The sequence below is a fragment of the Letharia columbiana genome (assembly GCF_014066305.1).
Source record: "Letharia columbiana isolate WasteWater2 chromosome Unknown Sc0000009_s0, whole genome shotgun sequence".
In the NCBI taxonomy this organism is placed as follows: domain Eukaryota; kingdom Fungi; phylum Ascomycota; class Lecanoromycetes; order Lecanorales; family Parmeliaceae; genus Letharia; species Letharia columbiana.
This window is the reverse complement of record NW_023501045.1, coordinates 125544-142594: the sequence shown is the minus strand read 5'-3', so window position 1 is coordinate 142594 and position 17051 is coordinate 125544. Positions and strand designations below refer to the sequence as shown.

General features: G+C 38.2%; 3 protein-coding genes across 3 annotated transcripts; 1 reads left to right on the top strand and 2 right to left on the bottom strand.

The window, feature by feature from the left end:
• Window positions 1–1563: 1563 nt before the first annotated feature.
• HO173_003503 (uncharacterized protein) lies at window positions 1564–2035 on the bottom strand (the record flags this gene model as incomplete). Its single annotated transcript, XM_037305428.1, has 3 exons — window positions 1564–1747; window positions 1876–1914; window positions 2004–2035. 3 exons carry the CDS (start codon window positions 2033–2035, stop codon window positions 1564–1566), a joined length of 255 nt encoding a protein of 84 aa, XP_037167530.1.
• Window positions 2036–5134: 3099 nt separating this feature from the next.
• On the bottom strand, window positions 5135–6516 carry HO173_003502 (uncharacterized protein; the record flags this gene model as incomplete). Its single annotated transcript, XM_037305427.1, has 3 exons — window positions 5135–5760; window positions 5810–5957; window positions 6010–6516. 3 exons carry the CDS (start codon window positions 6514–6516, stop codon window positions 5135–5137), a joined length of 1281 nt encoding a protein of 426 aa, XP_037167529.1.
• Window positions 6517–8964: 2448 nt separating this feature from the next.
• Window positions 8965–9871, top strand: HO173_003501 (uncharacterized protein; the record flags this gene model as incomplete). Its single annotated transcript, XM_037305426.1, has 2 exons — window positions 8965–9171; window positions 9263–9871. 2 exons carry the CDS (start codon window positions 8965–8967, stop codon window positions 9869–9871), a joined length of 816 nt encoding a protein of 271 aa, XP_037167528.1.
• Between the last annotated feature and the right edge of the window lie 7180 nt (window positions 9872–17051).

Here is a 17051-nt window from a genome sequence, read left to right as displayed (position 1 = left end):
GACGCCCTAAACTATTTCTGCTGCGTGGTACCGAGGGGACGAGCCTGGCCTACTCTCCTGTTGCTGATGCTCGTGGGATTGAGTATCGAGATCGGAGTGTTTGAGATGAAAGACACCCACGATGGCTTCACCGGCGTAATAGGTCGATCCCGTCTTGTGCAGCGTTCAAACTTAGCGATATAACAATTGATAGGAACAGACACCATAGAGCCAAATGGTCGAACACTAAGGGCAAAATCGAAACAGGCATCTGAAGAGAGAATGCAGATCTGGACAGGGAGTGCGGTGGTCTATCTTCCAGCGCAGCTTTAAGGCGCTGACAGCTTTACGCGTGGAGTCATGTCCGGCTGAAGCGCCTGGGTCTCCTGAGATACTCTGGCTTTTAGTGCAGAGACTTTGACATACGCGTGTACGTAGCGAGACTATCAATGCGGCTATTTCAAAGACACATCGATGACGCGACTGGTCTCCCTCAGTGCGGCCAAAACTAGAACGCTGCTTTGGGATGCTACGAATTGCGTAAGATTTCACGTGCGCTTGCGCCTGCTCGGAGTGTGCGGCATATTAAAAGATATTGGACAAAGTCTGTGTCACGAAAATAACTCATCTCACTAGGCGGTTGAACTAGTCAGGGAACGCATAATGCTTAGATATGAGACCGATATATATTTTGTGTGGCGTCCATAGTGTAAAGCGGAGACGCGAGGTAAGTCTCTCGACGAGAGCTTTTCGAGAGATGCATCAATCATCGAGAGTAGCGCGCGCATAAAACGACTATATAACTTCAGAGAGCCACTGGTCGCAGTAATCTTCGTGAGAAGACGTTGAGGAAGACCAATTCAAGCTGCAATGTCTGTTATAAGGACATGCTGCAGAACCATCGAAACCCAGAGTAAGGATTAAAGAGGACTCAGCACGAAAGTCAAAGTAATTAATTGCGCAGTTCCCGACCGCTCCCTGCTTCGATGGCTTCTTGGCCAGGCCAGAGACCTCGTCGTAAGACGTCTGTCCGTTTACACTGTCTCTACATGCCTTTGGGGATTCTAGCATACCCTGGTTTCGCCCTACCATCAACTTTGCCAGATTCGATGACGAACAGGGCGTAACATCAATAACAGTCATTTATGTCTCGCGGAGCAGTTACGGCCCCCTCAGGGCTTTCAAGCGAGTGCTGTCCTCGTGTATTAACGTCATTGACGGTTGCCGGATACTCTCACCAGCCTTAGCTGCTTGGCAGTAGCTTCCTTGGTGGTCTGACTGCCCTCAAATAACCTCCACGGCTATGACTCGATTCGCGACCGCAGTCACTCTCTCATCGAAGGCCTGTTTCGCCTGTTCGATGCCCAGTGCCCGACGGTATTTCGCAAATGCCAGGTTGCTGGTAGGTCTTCAGGAGTAGCCACGCAGAGAACCCTGCCTGTAAGCGCCATGGGGTTTGACATTTGCCATTTCTGGTCTCCGCAAGGCGCGTTGAGGGGCGCGATTTTGTGGTTGACTGCGACCTCCGCCGCACTCTCTTCGACTTCAGCAGCACTGAACAAATCTTCGGCGACATGTCCAGGACTACCGTCTAGCAGCCTTGCCCTCTCTCCCTTCTTCGGCTTGCTCCTTCGAATTCTCCGGTCCTTCCCCAAGCTCTATGTGAGGTTTGGCATCGTACAAAGGAGGCTCGACGGACTTTAGAAGCTTAACATGGGTGGAGGCAGGAGGAATTTGAGGGAGGGAGGCTTTGATGGTCATCCGTGATCTGCGAGGATATCGTTAGCCCAGCTTTGACGCTATTTACAGAATGTTGTAGCTTCTTAGCTATGCTCCCTCTAGCAGAAGGGCACCCTCGAAATTTCTAGCACCAGTATGTTTGGTTAGTGAACATACCTGAACCTAGCTGAGGCCTGCCTTGCTTGCTCTCCAGGCCTTCAATTTGAGACTCGAAGATCCACCATGCCGCGCGCAGTCTCATGGATACCGGTCATTCCGGCGGTACGCATTCGATACAACACCACGGATGCCGGTCTTGTTTTCGGCGACTCTTCATCGGTGCAGAACATGTCCTGGAAGACAAGAAGATTGACTGCAAAGTGCAGTACCACTCGACGTCCTCGGAGAGGGCCGGACCGTGCTTGCCAAGACGGAGCGGCCGAAGATTCTTCCGGAGATCGCACATGGCAGCCGAACCTCTGAAATCAAATATCTCACCACTGATAAGAGTGAAATGTAACGTACCGTACCTGCAGTCATTAGATCACATTATCTGACTGGTGCCCGATAGGCGGATCTATGGGGTCCAAACGTGTTTGCGGGGTCGTCCTTGCATTGCGAAGTTTGACTCCACACTGCCATCTTTACCCGGGTCTGTCTTTCTCGAGGTGCCTCTACGCTGCATTGCATCCGCTCCGGACTAATGTGCAGGCAAACCTAGGCATAGGAACTGCGTATAAGGGCATGACGCATGCAGGCTCCGTAAGGCTGCACTTCGTCAACAGTATGGAGCATAAGAGGTTTGAAGGAGCTCTCTGACACACTAGTCGACAAAGTCCAACAGATGTTCCCGGTTTCGAAAGAGTTGCAGGTGTCTTTCAATCGAGCTGACGGAATGCATTGGTGAGGGAATGCCTGAAACTGCGCGGGGATACTCAATATCCTGAGACTAGAACTAAGAAGAGGTCTGTGAGACTACAACGCGTGCTGCTTCTTTGCGGATGCTTCACAGGGGAGTTGTTTCTGAAGGGTAATGCAGTCATTCTTTTCACCCGTCACTGCCTTGTACAGAGTGATGGAGGAGGGGGGGTGGGGCGGGCGCGGTGAGTATGCACGGTACTGCCTAATACTCCATCACATCGTAGGCTGCATAGCATACTGGATGTTCATCAATTGACATCTGATCAATGTCGGGTTGGACAGGTCGGCAAATGGATCGAGAAGCATCTGGATTTCCCAGAGCTCAAGAAAGCTCGTGTTCATCGTTTCTTTTCCAAAAACAAATCTCCATTAGGGTTCCCTGCCCGATCGGTAGCGAACTCATGGCTCCATCACGCAGATTTAGTAAAACAATTTTGAAAGGCTGAAGAGTCCTCGAGGGAGCCTTTTGTGGAAGAGCGGCACATCCTGCAGCTTGACGATCTCACCCACAACTTGCGCCGCGCAGGCGCCAAAGTACTCCAGCAGCAGATCAATCGTCGAAGCATGGTTTAGCATACTGTTAGCAGAATTTAGGATGACGAGGTACACGCCATTCTTCCAAACATGTCAAAGACTGACTACGGGACGTTGAGAATCACAAAAGGGGGGTAAGTGTAACATACGAAGCTTTCATGAGAAGCATTTGAGTGCGCGGTACCAAGCTCGAAACGTACCGGGTCTGATGCCGGTAGAATTCCCCGCTTCCAATTGGGGTAAACGGATCCGCTCTGACCTGGCTCTTGAAAATCCTTCACATGGTGTTCATTCTGCGTAATTTAGGTGAACGCTTCGTTCGATTGGAACACTACAGGAGGGGGGTTACCAGAGCGGAGGAGCTAGTCGCTCAAATTCTCGGGTAATCAAGCACGGGCATGAGTAACTGCATGAACACCAGTTGTCAACAAGCCCGACTGAGTTGAGCTAATCGGCCTACACCATAAACTGAAGTTGTAGATTGTGGTATATGGAGCGACGATAGTCAGGGGATGTACGGTGCTTTCATCATGCATACAAGGCTATGGCAGAGTTCAGGCTGATGATCAAGAGCGATTGATATGGATATATCATGCCTAATCCATCTCAAGTTCTTCTGTCCATCCAGCACAGTAATCTCAAAGTCTGCTTCTGCTTTCTACTGTTGTGTCTCAAAAATTCGTACAAATCACCAGCATATCACACAACACTTTGTACAAGTCATGGTTCTCACTACTCTCACAGTTGCAAAGATAAATCCTCAAGCCTTTGTCATACGTACCACTATCTCATTCACCATAACCTTTTGTACGAGGTTTGACATCTCTCCACCGATAGGGTATCATGTAGGGAGGAACAGCGCTTTCCCTGTGCTTCTTGATCCTCCGCGTATCTGTCCGTCTCAGACATTTCAAAAGAGTATACGCCGACGAGTTCTTCGTACTTGCAGCGTAGATCATGCTTCTCGCTAGCTCCCTCATGGCTGTCGGTAAGTTTGACTTCCACCTCCTGGTATAACTCGCTAACTCTGTGCTGCCCCATCGCGGCTATTGTTATCGCTTGCCTTGCCTCTTTTCGCCAGCTCTTCGTCAAGTCAGAACAAACAGGTCCTAAGAGACAGAGCGAGAGTCACCATTTTTGCGGTAGTGGTCTTCACACTTCCTTTTAGTCTCCCCAACCCATGATGATATCTAAAAAAAAGAGGCCTCTCCTCCCGGGAAAGTGACATTGAGCGAGTATCTATCTACTCGCAGAACTCGACTAATTGTGAGATACCCATCAATGCTATCTATGTTCGGAGCGACGTCAACATTTCCATGGACAATGAGAGGCACGATATCTAGAAAGACCAAATTCAACAACCACGACTCTTGGAGCCTGCCCGCTCCTAGCGTGAGCTCTTGCCTCTAGGTTAAGCAGAGGCGCAAGATCGAATTTTCCCAGTATCGGCGAAGTCAGGGGGTGACTTCAAAATGTTGATCTGAGACCAGCGAGGCCATACAACGTGAGACAGAAGAGAATCGCAGCAGATTTCGAGTAAGCGAGCTTTGGTGATTGATTTACACAAAGACATGAGCAGCTTAATGGCATTTCTTCAACAACTAAGAGAAAGAGTAGTCATTTCGTATCGCTGAATGAATTCTAATTGAGAAAGGCTGTGGCGTTTCCTGGTTGCATTCAGCTGCGAACTTTGACCTTTTGGATTGGACATTCAGCGATCGCAGATGATCCCTGTCAACTTAAGGCTGTAACGAACTTGCGATATGATTTGCTCTCGAAGCGAGGAATCGAACGTACCATGGGCGTCCCGTTAAAAGAGTCTGATATCCTGAGACTAGACGGATGAACTATCTTGCGCAAACATTTACCAATTAAGAAGACTGCTAAAACATAACATAATATAGATACTGATGCAAAAGTAATCATGTCAAGCTGGTGCACAGATCCAACCGCCCGTGTATTCCCTCTCATGAGCAATTTCCTAAACACCGTCTTTAAAGTCTTCCCCTCCGGCCTCCTCATCAATCCGCATACAATCCCGCAGCCCACACACATCAAAGATTCCCCTCGGAGTGACACCACTTCCCTGAATACCTGTCACGCCCTCTGTTTTTAGTTTCTCGTAAGCCCCCTTGATCGCCCCATAAGCAGGTGCCAAACCCGCAAACGAGAAGATGATTATGCGAAACCCCATTTCGCGTGCTTCATCAACGGTTATCAACGGACTGTGACCGTTTTCGACGATGTTGAGAAGCAAAGGCCACGGTGCAAACTCTTTGACAGCTTGCGCCGCCTGCTCTTTACTCCTGAAGCCTTCCAGCAATCCCACATCAGCGCCCAGGGCACGAGCCGCGTGTAAACGAGCAACACACTCGTCGTATCCGAGCTGTTGCAATGCATCCGTACGAGCGATAAGCACGATATCCGAGCGTGCTTTCTCGATGGCACCTTTGGCGGCGCGGATGCGAGAAAGGTATACGTCTGCGCTGACGACTTTCTTGCCGGAAAGATGACCGCATCGTTTGGTAAGAACTTGGTCCTCAATATGGAAGCCGGCGACGTTGGCCCGGATGTATTGCTGGACTGCCAGCGTGATCGTATTGGGCCCTGGGTCTTGTTAGCACGGAAGGAGGCGATGATGCATGTTGAGACGTACCGCCATAGCCAGTATCCATGTCTGCGATTAATGGTGTACCATAAGGATCAAGGTTGGCAATCATGTCGGCATGCGCACGCATGTCGCTGAGCTGTGCAAGGCCGAGGTCGGGTTGGCCGAGGCGAGAGGCTGTGGTGCCTGCACCTGTCTGGATGATATAAGCAAGTCTGTGCAAGAAGTCGCGAACGGATGTTGCTTACCATATACAACGCGTCGAAACCAACAGAAAGAGCAATCCGAGCAGAGAACCCATCGTAGACCCCTGGACAGACGATCAGATCCTTGGTGGTTTCAAGGCGACGCTTAAGAATTGTGGCAGGTGATAGGAACTCGCTGGGGAGGATCGTGGCCGCTATATCACGGTTGTCGCTATGAACAGCAGGTAGAATCGGGTTGTCAAGGTGGTTCTCCACAGAGAGTACGGACTCGCTGTCCGTGGACGTGTCACTCATGGGAGGCGGGTATGCCTTAATCTGTTCGGTAAAAGAGCCCTTGCTTTGGCTGACAGAAGACTCGTCCCCAACAGATGCTTCCCTGAGACTTTTGGCTATAGGCACGAGCGTGTCTCCAGACACGATATGATAGGTAAGAGACTCCACGGCTAGGTTCAAGGTAACGTGGTCAATTGGTCCCGGCACGTGGTTGCTGTTCTCAACGTGAGGCATCGCTGGAGTCAAGGTGAGGAACATTGAGCTGGTTGTAGACATCTTGACGTGAGGGATTGTTATGCTTTGCGTGAAGGAGAATAAAACTAGTGCCTGGCGTGGAAAGAGGAAAACATCTGGATTGGCTCCGCATTATATGTACTCGATGTCAACCAATCCTAGATGAAGTAGCGTCAATTTCCAGTCTTCTGGTACCTCCTCAACACTCTTGACGACACTCGCCAAGCAACAGATGAATGCACGCTGACGTTGAAAGGCGTATTGCCAAGTCGGACATGACAGGAGGTCCTCGAGGTGTGCATTGCTTTTCTTGATGATCGTCTTCGGTTCAACCTGACGGAAGAATAATACCAATGAGCTTTCCGGTCGTTGATTTTGAACTGATCGTGGCAATCATGAGATCCGGAGCACAGACACATGCCAGATTATGACGGGATTCTTGGCCTGACAAAGCCATTTGCATATTCACACAACACGCTTATCAGCGATTGGGCAGACGTGGGGCCAAAGAGTTGTATCTCCAAGCATGCGATGGAGCCAGGGTCAACGTGAAAGCCAATGGAACAACTGGTCAGGGCTTTTGCGAGCAGAGAGTCCGGATGTTTCGGACGGATTGTCAAAGCCGACTACGATGTACGGTGGCGAAGATGTACTGAGGTAATTCAAGAAGAAATGTCGGCTTTTTTGGCGTTTGTAACTCGCAACCACTAAGAAAAAGCTGGCCCAGAGAGTGGTGTACGGTATTCCACAATCTTTCGCAGTCTTCGGTGCGTCATTGCCATAATTGTCGAGGGGCTAGCGATACTGCAATCACATCAGATGAGCCAGAGTCTTCGATAGCCAAGTCAACTTGTAGCTTCTGCTATTCACATGGCAGCGAGCATGTTGCGGTGTTTTCGCATGCTTTTCAAACTGCAGAAAGCCGAACTCGGTGTGTGATAAGTTTTCGGAGCCACCACCACAATTACGGACAAGAAAGCTGCGATCGAGCTCTGCATCATCTCCGTGGGTCCCGCTACGAAGTGCTCTAAACATAACGGTCTCGGCACTATTAGGCCAATTCATGCGTCTACATGCGTCGTTACTGCGGACTGCCGAGGCGCATGGAGCGGACATTAAATCCCTCGAACTGCATGCCAGTATCACCATCGAGTCAAGAGCACAGCCGCCTTGCCAAGAGCTTACAGTCGGCCCCACCTCCAGAAGCGGGACGGGTTTTGCTAATCGTTACGACTAGACCAAAAGATGATCACTAGCAGTTCGTCACTACGCAGTAACTTATACTAGTTGTATGCTTGAAAGCGTACGACCGCTTTCCCACACTCTTCCGACAGAAGCCTGGGAGTGCCGATTCGCTGGGAAATGCTCTCGTTTACCTACTTGTTCTGGACATGGACTATTTTTCAAGCAGCCTGAGAGCTCAGAAACAATTGACCACGACGGTGAGAGTGCTGTGAGTACGTCTCTGGTCCATACACAGTATGGAAAGATTGGAAAGCTGATATCGAGGTAGATCGATTCGATTGCGGAAGCTCAGCCGCCTTTTGTCCGAGACCAAGGGCGGCACATCCCGTTGCGTCCTGTCGGCGCGGAATAGCTTGGCTGCATATTGTATTTGTTATATATGACACACCTGTACTCGGGCCGGCTTATCCGTGGTGCGCGAGCCAAGCGAGCTGCAAAACACATCAACCTGGGCGGCGGAGGTGTGGGCGTCGTGCATTGATGAACAACGGGCGTCAAAACGCCAAGGAAAATATTTAGGACTTGCCGAAGAATTCTTCAAAACAGGAGTTCTGGTATGGTACTAGTACATGCAAAGACAAAGTCTTTCATGTATGTCTCATTGGTTGCGCAGCTGTGTGTGTGTGTTCAATGTGATCATCAACTTCTCAAGTCGGTTGGTTGACGGATTGGCATTGCGGAGGATATCCAAACGCTAGTGGATTCAGTGAAGCCGCGATAAGCAAAAGCAAGCACATGGTGCTGCAACGTCTTTGTGGTCAACATGATCAAGTCAAGATAAGGCATTAACCCAGGGGAGGGGGGGCTAAGATCGTCGAAGAATGCCAAATTTGCCAAGATTACCAAGACTGCCAAGACTGCCAAGATTGCCAAGACTACAAAGGCGCTCCGGAGTAACGGAAATCTCCATCCTAAAGCTCCGCCGCTCTTCATCATGTATGTTGTATTCTCATAACTCGTTTTTGCTTCGCTTTCAACTGCACAGCAACCCTCCAACTTTGATGTTGAGTTACGTAGCGAGTGTAACCCTACTCCACCCTACCCTCGGGCTTGCAATAAGCGATATGCAGTCGTAATCCATGCAAAATCCCTCACTATCTTGCCATTCCTCAGCTTACAAGATGTCGAGCCAGAACAATCCCCACTCCCTTCCCCCGCTGCACTATATCATCTGTTGTATTGCTTTTCCCTCGGTCTTCTTCAGAAGTTTCAAAGTTGTCTATAGTTTGCTAAGACCATAGCGAGATGGCGCTCGGATCGTCCGATGAGTCGGCCAAAACACCACAGTCTCCGAAACCCGAAACCATATCCATCAACAGACTGAAAAGCCACCTCTGCGCCGAGCTAGCCACCTCTCATGCAGATATTCTCCTGTTGACCTGCTGTATCATCTCAGGCCTCGTCGATAGCACAGTCTACAATGCATATGGCACCTTCGTGTCAATGCAAACGGTACCCACCTTTCTCTTCTTGCACTTCAATCCAACCCCTCCTCTTCTCATCCTTTTTGATTCCGACCAAGGCTCCTTACAAGATGGTTTAGGGCAATACAATCTTCCTCGGCCTCGGTGGTGCCACGCCCCACTCAACCTCTAAACCCTACGGCTGGGTCAAATCCTTCCTCTCCATCACGTCCTTCTGTCTCGGCTGCTTCGTCTTCAGTCTCGCTTCCCGTCTGCTCACGCCACTCCGCCGCTCGACCCTTACCGCCTCTTTCGTCCTTCAATCCCTGATCATCGTCGTGGCCGCTGCGATAATACAAGGGGGTGTTGTGAACGGAAGCTTGCACACAATCACCGCCGACATCAACTGGAGAGAACTCTTGCCGATAGCGCTTCTGTCTTTTCAGAGCGCGGGGCAGATAGTCGGGAGTCGTGTGCTAGGGTTCGCGGAAGTGCCGACGGTTGTCTTGACAAGTATGTTGCACGATATCTCGACGGACCCTGCTCTCTTGGGGCCGCTGAGGCAGAACATGAAGAGAAATAGACGAATTCTGGCCTTTGCGGGAATACTTGCGGGTGCTGTTGCTGGGGGCTTTATTTCAGAAAGTACCAAGAGGATGCAGGTTCCGCTTTGGATTGCAGGTGGCATCAAGTTTCTCATAGCGAGCGCTTGGATCGTATGGCCTGAAAAGGAGACTAACGCGGTATAGTAGTTGATTTATACTTTAATCTTTTAATACTCTATGTATTTAAAATTCGATTAAAATTATAAATATATTATTTATAAATATATATTTATTATCGAGATTAAAAGATATATTTTTCTATAATTATTATAAATATTAAATAATTATCTATTTATAAGTAAAGATTTATAAATTAAATTTATAAAGTTAGATTATCTTAAATTAAATTAAATTTTAACTTTAGCTTTAAGTTAAATTAAACTCTAATTTCTTTTTATATATTTTTAATATATTTTTATAATTATAAAATTAATAAAGAAGATAAAAGTCTTAATTCTAAGTTAAATTAAATCTTATTTAATTTTTATATAATATTTAATTTACTTCTAATTATATTACGAGCGTATTCTATATCTTTTCTAATATATTATTTAATTCTATTATCTATTAAAGTTTAATATATCTTAATAGAGATATTTATTATTATTTAATATTTTCTATTTATATAGTTATTTAATATCTAATTATCTTATTTAATATATTAATATATATAATAGAATAAGATTATAAGATAAAGTCTTTTTTTAATAGAACTACGTAGTAGTTATATAATTATAAGATTTAAAAGTATAATTATAAGAATAAATAGATTAATTACTAGATAAATTAATAATTAAAAAAAGAAGAAGAAAAAAGAGAACTCGCGAGTATTTAAGACTTTATTAAGTATATTAAATACTCGTTTTAGCTATATAATTTATAACTTAATAAGTAATATAAATAAGTCTATTAAATCGCTTTAAGTACTTCTATTTTTAAAACTACTTTCTCTCTTAAGAGATTTAATCTTTAAGTTTTATTATTATTATATCTTATAGTTAAATACTTATAAATTTATTAATCTTATATACGCTATTTATTACTAATTTAAATATAGTTTAAATTAATATATTATAATAGCGTATTTAAATTATTTATCTTAAAATCTTTTTAAGTATATTAATATATTTATATATTAAATCGCGATAGTATAGCTATATATATTATTATCTTAATTAATAGAATATAGATATATTATTATCTTATTACGATATATTATTATTACTATTATTATACGCTATTATTATTATTATTATTATTATTTTATAATCGTAGTAATTCTATTCTTATAATTATTAAAAATCGCGTTAATAAATATAAAGTCTTACTTTTAATCTAACTTTTATTCTTTTTAATAATAATAATAATATTAATTTTATTATTAATAAGTACTAAGTCTTTCTTTATATCTATTATCTTATTTTTATTTATTTTTATTATAATATCGCGATAGCGAGCTATATATTATCGTAATAATATAATATATATATTAATTAAGATAATAGTTAAATAAGAGTAAAGTCGCTTAAATTAACTTTATATATAATAAGTATCTTAAAGAATACTTTATAATATCTTCTAAATAGTATAAAAAGTATATTAATATATTAATAGTAATATTTAATCTTTATTTACGTAGCTTTACTAATTCGTCTAATAGTAATAATAATAGTCGTAGCTAGAATATGAATAAACTCTACGTATAAATATATAATATAAATATAAGTCTTAATTAAGCTTACGACGTGGTCGAAATTAATTTAATTTATAAAGACGTCGGCTTAGATAATTCTAAAACGCTAGCTTTTTCTCTAAATAAACGTAATAATTTACTTATAACGTAAGACTATAATCTATTAAAATATAAAGATAGAATACTTAGTTATATTAACTATAGAGTTCTATAAAAGAAAAAAGCGACTTAATACGAGCGCGCTAAGACGTATAATATGACGTAGTTATATAATCGCTAAGACGCTAAGAGTTATATAATTCAAATTTTAATACTTCTCTTCGTATATATTTTTTTATAAGCGAAATCTAGTAAATACGAAGTTTAATACTAACGACGTTAAAATCGAGTAGATAAGATAAGACTAGCGTTAAATAGTAAGTGTAAATTAGTATTAAGTAGTTAAGGTAAGTTAGTATCGAGTAACTAGCGTAAAAAATACACCCTCTATATCTCTACCTCTCTTATACGAATGAAATTAAAAAATACGAGATTTAAAGTTCGCGACGTCTAGAATAGAATAGGTAAAGTGAAAAGTCGAAATCTGAAAACGATTATATTAAATTCCAAATTCCACTTTTTATTAAAAAGCGGTTTTTCGGAAATTTTATTTTTAGACCATCTAATATACATTAAAAATCGATCGATTCGAGGCCGGAGGATATTTATAAGGGTGACTAAAATAATTAAAAGAAATTCTTCTAGCTATATATCGTCGACTATAAAATCTTCGCGAGAATTATTTTAAATAACTAATTCTTAGTAATAGTAACTATGATAGCGGTAATTTGAAGATATAATATTTAAGACATTAGTAACGAATAGATATAGATTCTTTAAAAGAGCTCTAAAAGTTTTAGTAACGATAGCGATAATAGCGCTGAAGAAATAGTCGTTTCGATATAAAATAACAAGTTCGCAGAGTATTAAACTTAATATAGCGGCTTAATAGACGACTTAAATCGATTACTTATAATATGAAGATTAATGAAATAACTTCTCTAGAGTAGATAGCTTCTCTATATTAAGATTATTAAGCTATAGTTATAGATAATATTTTAGTCTAATAAATTAACGAAACCTCTTAAACTTATTCTTACTAAGGGCCTTAATAAGACTATCGATTATCTATTAATCGATAAAGATATAATCTAAAGCGACGTTCTTAGCGATAACTTATTCTCGTATATAGTAATACTAAATATTAATATATTTAATATAGATATAAAACTAAGAATTCTTAGCTAGTATTATAGCGCCTTAATTATTATAAAAGATAATTATCGCTTATATTTATTTATAACTAGAATTAAGCTAATTTAATAGATCGCGTAGTTAAATTACTTTCTTAATAGTCTATATTTAACTAATATATTTAGTCTTATAGATCGAGAGTGCTATAATAGATTATCGCTTCGATAATTAACTAATAGCCCCGCTATCGATGTTAAATATATATCTAGATGTAAAGCGATAGATATCTTAATTATTAGTTTAATCGATATCGATATAACCGCTTAGAGATTTTAGATTTCCTCTAAAAATAAGTTAATAATTAACGATTTATCTAAGATAGCGAAAGATCCGCTTAACCGCTTTTTAATAGACTTTATTAAAATTCGAGCTATATTAGAATATTATCGAGATCGCGAATATAATATCTAGTCTTATATTAAGTATTATATATATTAATAATCTTATTATCGATTAATACTCGATATGAGAGACTTCGAAGGCCTAAAAGTTCTCTTCGAATACCTAATACCTTTCGATACCCATGGAAGTAAATATATCTTTAAATTTCTATATATTATACTTAATAAGAAACTTTTTAATATATTCTATTTAATTAAGTCGAATAATATAATTAATATAATTTCTAATAATAGTTATATCTAGATAATAGATATATAGCTCTAAGTTAATTATTTCGAAGTAACTATTAAGCTTATCTTTAATACTTTAAATTTCTACTTTATTAAGATTAACTAAGAGGATATTATTTATATAGATTATAATAATTATAATATCGTTAGTAAAGATTAAGAAATTAGTCGTAATAGACTTAAAGCTTAATTTCTTTAAATATATAAAGAGAATATTATATTAGATCTTAAGAATTACTTTAAATCGTATAGCGCCTTCTTTAGCTTATATATCTTATGCTTACTACTAGTTTTAAAGTTTATAGACTATATTATATAGATGATTTCCTTTATATTATTATAGAGAAAAGCGATTTTAATATTTATTTACTTTAGTTTTTAATTAAGAGTTATTATTAAAGTAAAGATCGCTTTATAGCTTATAAACTTAATTACGAAGACGAAAGTCTTATTAAAGTCTATATCTTCGCGCTATTTAAAATTATAAATTATCTATCGAGCTTTATATCGTATAATCTCTTTAGTAAGATCTCGCTTAAGTTTATAGACTTATTTATCGCTTAAGGTATATGTATTTAAGAATAGATTTACTAAGATTTAAGTATTATTAGCTATAAGAGAGTTAACTTCTTTCTATATAATAAGTTTCTATTTTATTTTTCGATATTTATTTACTATTATTTCTCGATATATTTAAGATTTAAATAGCTTGAGAGCGTTAGCTTTAACTAAAAGGGCGAGTAAATTTAATAAAAGATCGCGATAAGTTCTAAAAACTTCGTATCGCTTAGATTATTTTAAGGGAGGCTGTTAATTAATTATAGATCTAGTTATAAATCTTATTAAAGCTTATACTAAAGCTATCGAAATAGATCCCGCGAGCGTATTTTCGCTTAGAATTTTAGATGATTCTAACTCTATTCCCTCTAGATATATCTACGAAGGTATCTATAGCAATATCTTCTTAACGAGGATTTATATAATAGTAATAAATTCTCTTCTAGCGGCTTTAGCTAAGATAATTATTACTTCGATAGATATTTTCCGCCTTATTCTTTTTAAGACTCTCTCTTCTAAAATTAATATTGAAGAAATAGTCGATAGCTCGTATATGATCTTTTATAGCGCATCTATATAACGCTTATTTCTATTCTTAAATAGATTTTAATTATTAATCTCTCTTTCTTTAGCGGGGTTAAGCTTAAATAGAGTTAGCTTAAAAGAGATATTATTAATTTAAGTTATATTTAAATAGATCTAAATTTTATCGTTTAATATTAATATATAATAAAATCGATTAGCTTTATAGTTAATTAAGCGCCTCTTATAGATATAATTCTCATATTTAATTTAGCTAATATTTAATAAATATATTTAATAGAAATTAGTTTATTCGATAATTCGAAGATACGAAATATTAGATAAATAATCTATAGAGGCCTTATAAGAGATAATATTTTTTTTCGATATTAATTATAGATTGCGTAGATAATTAGAAGCTCGCGCGAATTTCGATTAATACTTTTATAATAATTTACTCTCTTTAAGTATAGCGCTAGTCTTATATTATATCATTTAATTAAGATATTCGAATTTATTATTTATTTAAGAGTTATTAGATATAATATCTTCTTAGATAATTTCTTTAATAAGTCGAAAAGTATATATATTATAGTTATTATACTCGAAACTATAGTCGCTACGAAATCTAATATAAACGTAATTTCTATACTCGACTTAATTTAGAAAAGACTTAAACGCCGCGAGGATTATAAAATTATTCTTATTAGAAAGTAAGAATATAGCGAAACGAAGCGTTTTATTATCTAGAAAGATTACTATTTATTTATAATTATTATAAAAAATAGAAAAAGGCTCTTAGAGATTACTATAGATTAGATTATTCTCTTAGCAGCCTAGCGTTATATAACGCTTATATAATTTGACTTTCATATTAGTAATACTATATAATTCGTATATATCCTCTAGAGATAGAATAGATAAGTTTATTTCGATATATATTTTAATTAATTTCTTTAAATTCTAATACCCTAAATAGCCGTAATAAGCGTGCCATATATATAAGATTTTTTTATTAATTTAAGAATCTAGAGTATTAGCGAATAAGAATAAGAATTTAAATTTAGATATAGATATAGATATAGTAAACTTATTATAGATAGAGATATCTTTATTAATAACTACTAAGTATATAAGAGTCTCTATTTATACGTTTAGCGTATAAAGATAATTACGCTAACGTCTAAAAATAATATTATACTCCTCTACTCTAATACTCTTAAATATAAATTAAAGCGAATAGTTTTAATCTTCGAGTTACCCTTAAGAAATTAGATTAAAACTATTATTAGAGATATATTAGATATCTTTTATATATAAGATTCGTTTATTTTCGAGACTCTTATATTTAAGCTTAATACGCCCGAAGTTAATAGCTATAATTAAGCTATTAACTTTATTAATTAAGCGATATAATTTAAATAGAGTAAAGATTCGAAAGATCGAGAAGTTACGAGTAATATACTAAGTATAGGTATTATTAATAAACTATAGATACGATAGTACGGCGGCTATAGATATCGAAGAAGTTTAAGCTATAGTCTTTAGACCCTTTTTAATAGAGAAATAATAGACTCGATTTTATAAGAACTAAGAATTAACGATAAGATATATAATATTCTTTAGATTAGAGTTAGTATATATTATAAAACTATATATTATCGCTAGCTAAATATATATAACGATAATCTTAATACTACTAAACTAATAATCGATAATAGACTTATTATTTTAAGTATTTTTATCTTTATTACTCGAGCTAGAGAAATTATTATTATTATCTTTCTTATCGTTATCTTTATTATTATAATTACCGCGATCTCCGCGATTATCGCGATCTCCTCTACTACTATTACTATTTTATTTCTTAAATTCGAGATATAGAATAATATATTCGATATTATTATATTAGTTCTTCTTATAGTAATTATAGTACTTATAAGTTTAAGTATAAGTGCGAAAGTTATTAGTATAAGTCTCTTATTAAATTCTATACTTAATAGTTTCGTTAATAGTAACTAACGTAATAACGCTTTATGAGTTATATATAAAGAATTTATTAACTAGCGTAGTTAATATATAGACTTTAATATTAATCGAGTTAGTAAGATTAATTATAATATTAATAAATCGAGTAATCGCGTAATTTAAATCGAACTTTATAATATCGTTATTCTTAAAAACGTTATAATTTTAATTATACTATTTATAGTATAAATTATATAGAGAATCTAAGTCTAAATAAAAGCGATAGATCTTTTAATTCTTATTAAACTTTAGCTTCGAGAATAAGTTATCGAACTTATTTAGAATTTCTATAAATCTATCGACGTAGAATTAAGAGTTATTATTACACCTTATAAGAGTAATATTATTTATCTTTCTAAATATAGAATTAAAGATGTTTGAGTTCTAAGACTTAAACTTATTTAGAGTCTTCTAGACTTTTTTAATATTAATCTTATTCTTAATCTTAAAACGCGAATTCTTTTTATAGCGCGATTTTAGTATAATGTAGATTTAATCTTACGTCTATAGCTAGCTATTAATCTAGGCTTCAATAATAATAGTACTAACGATTAGTTTTATATAATCTTTTTCGATATAGCGCTATAGCCTAAGTAGC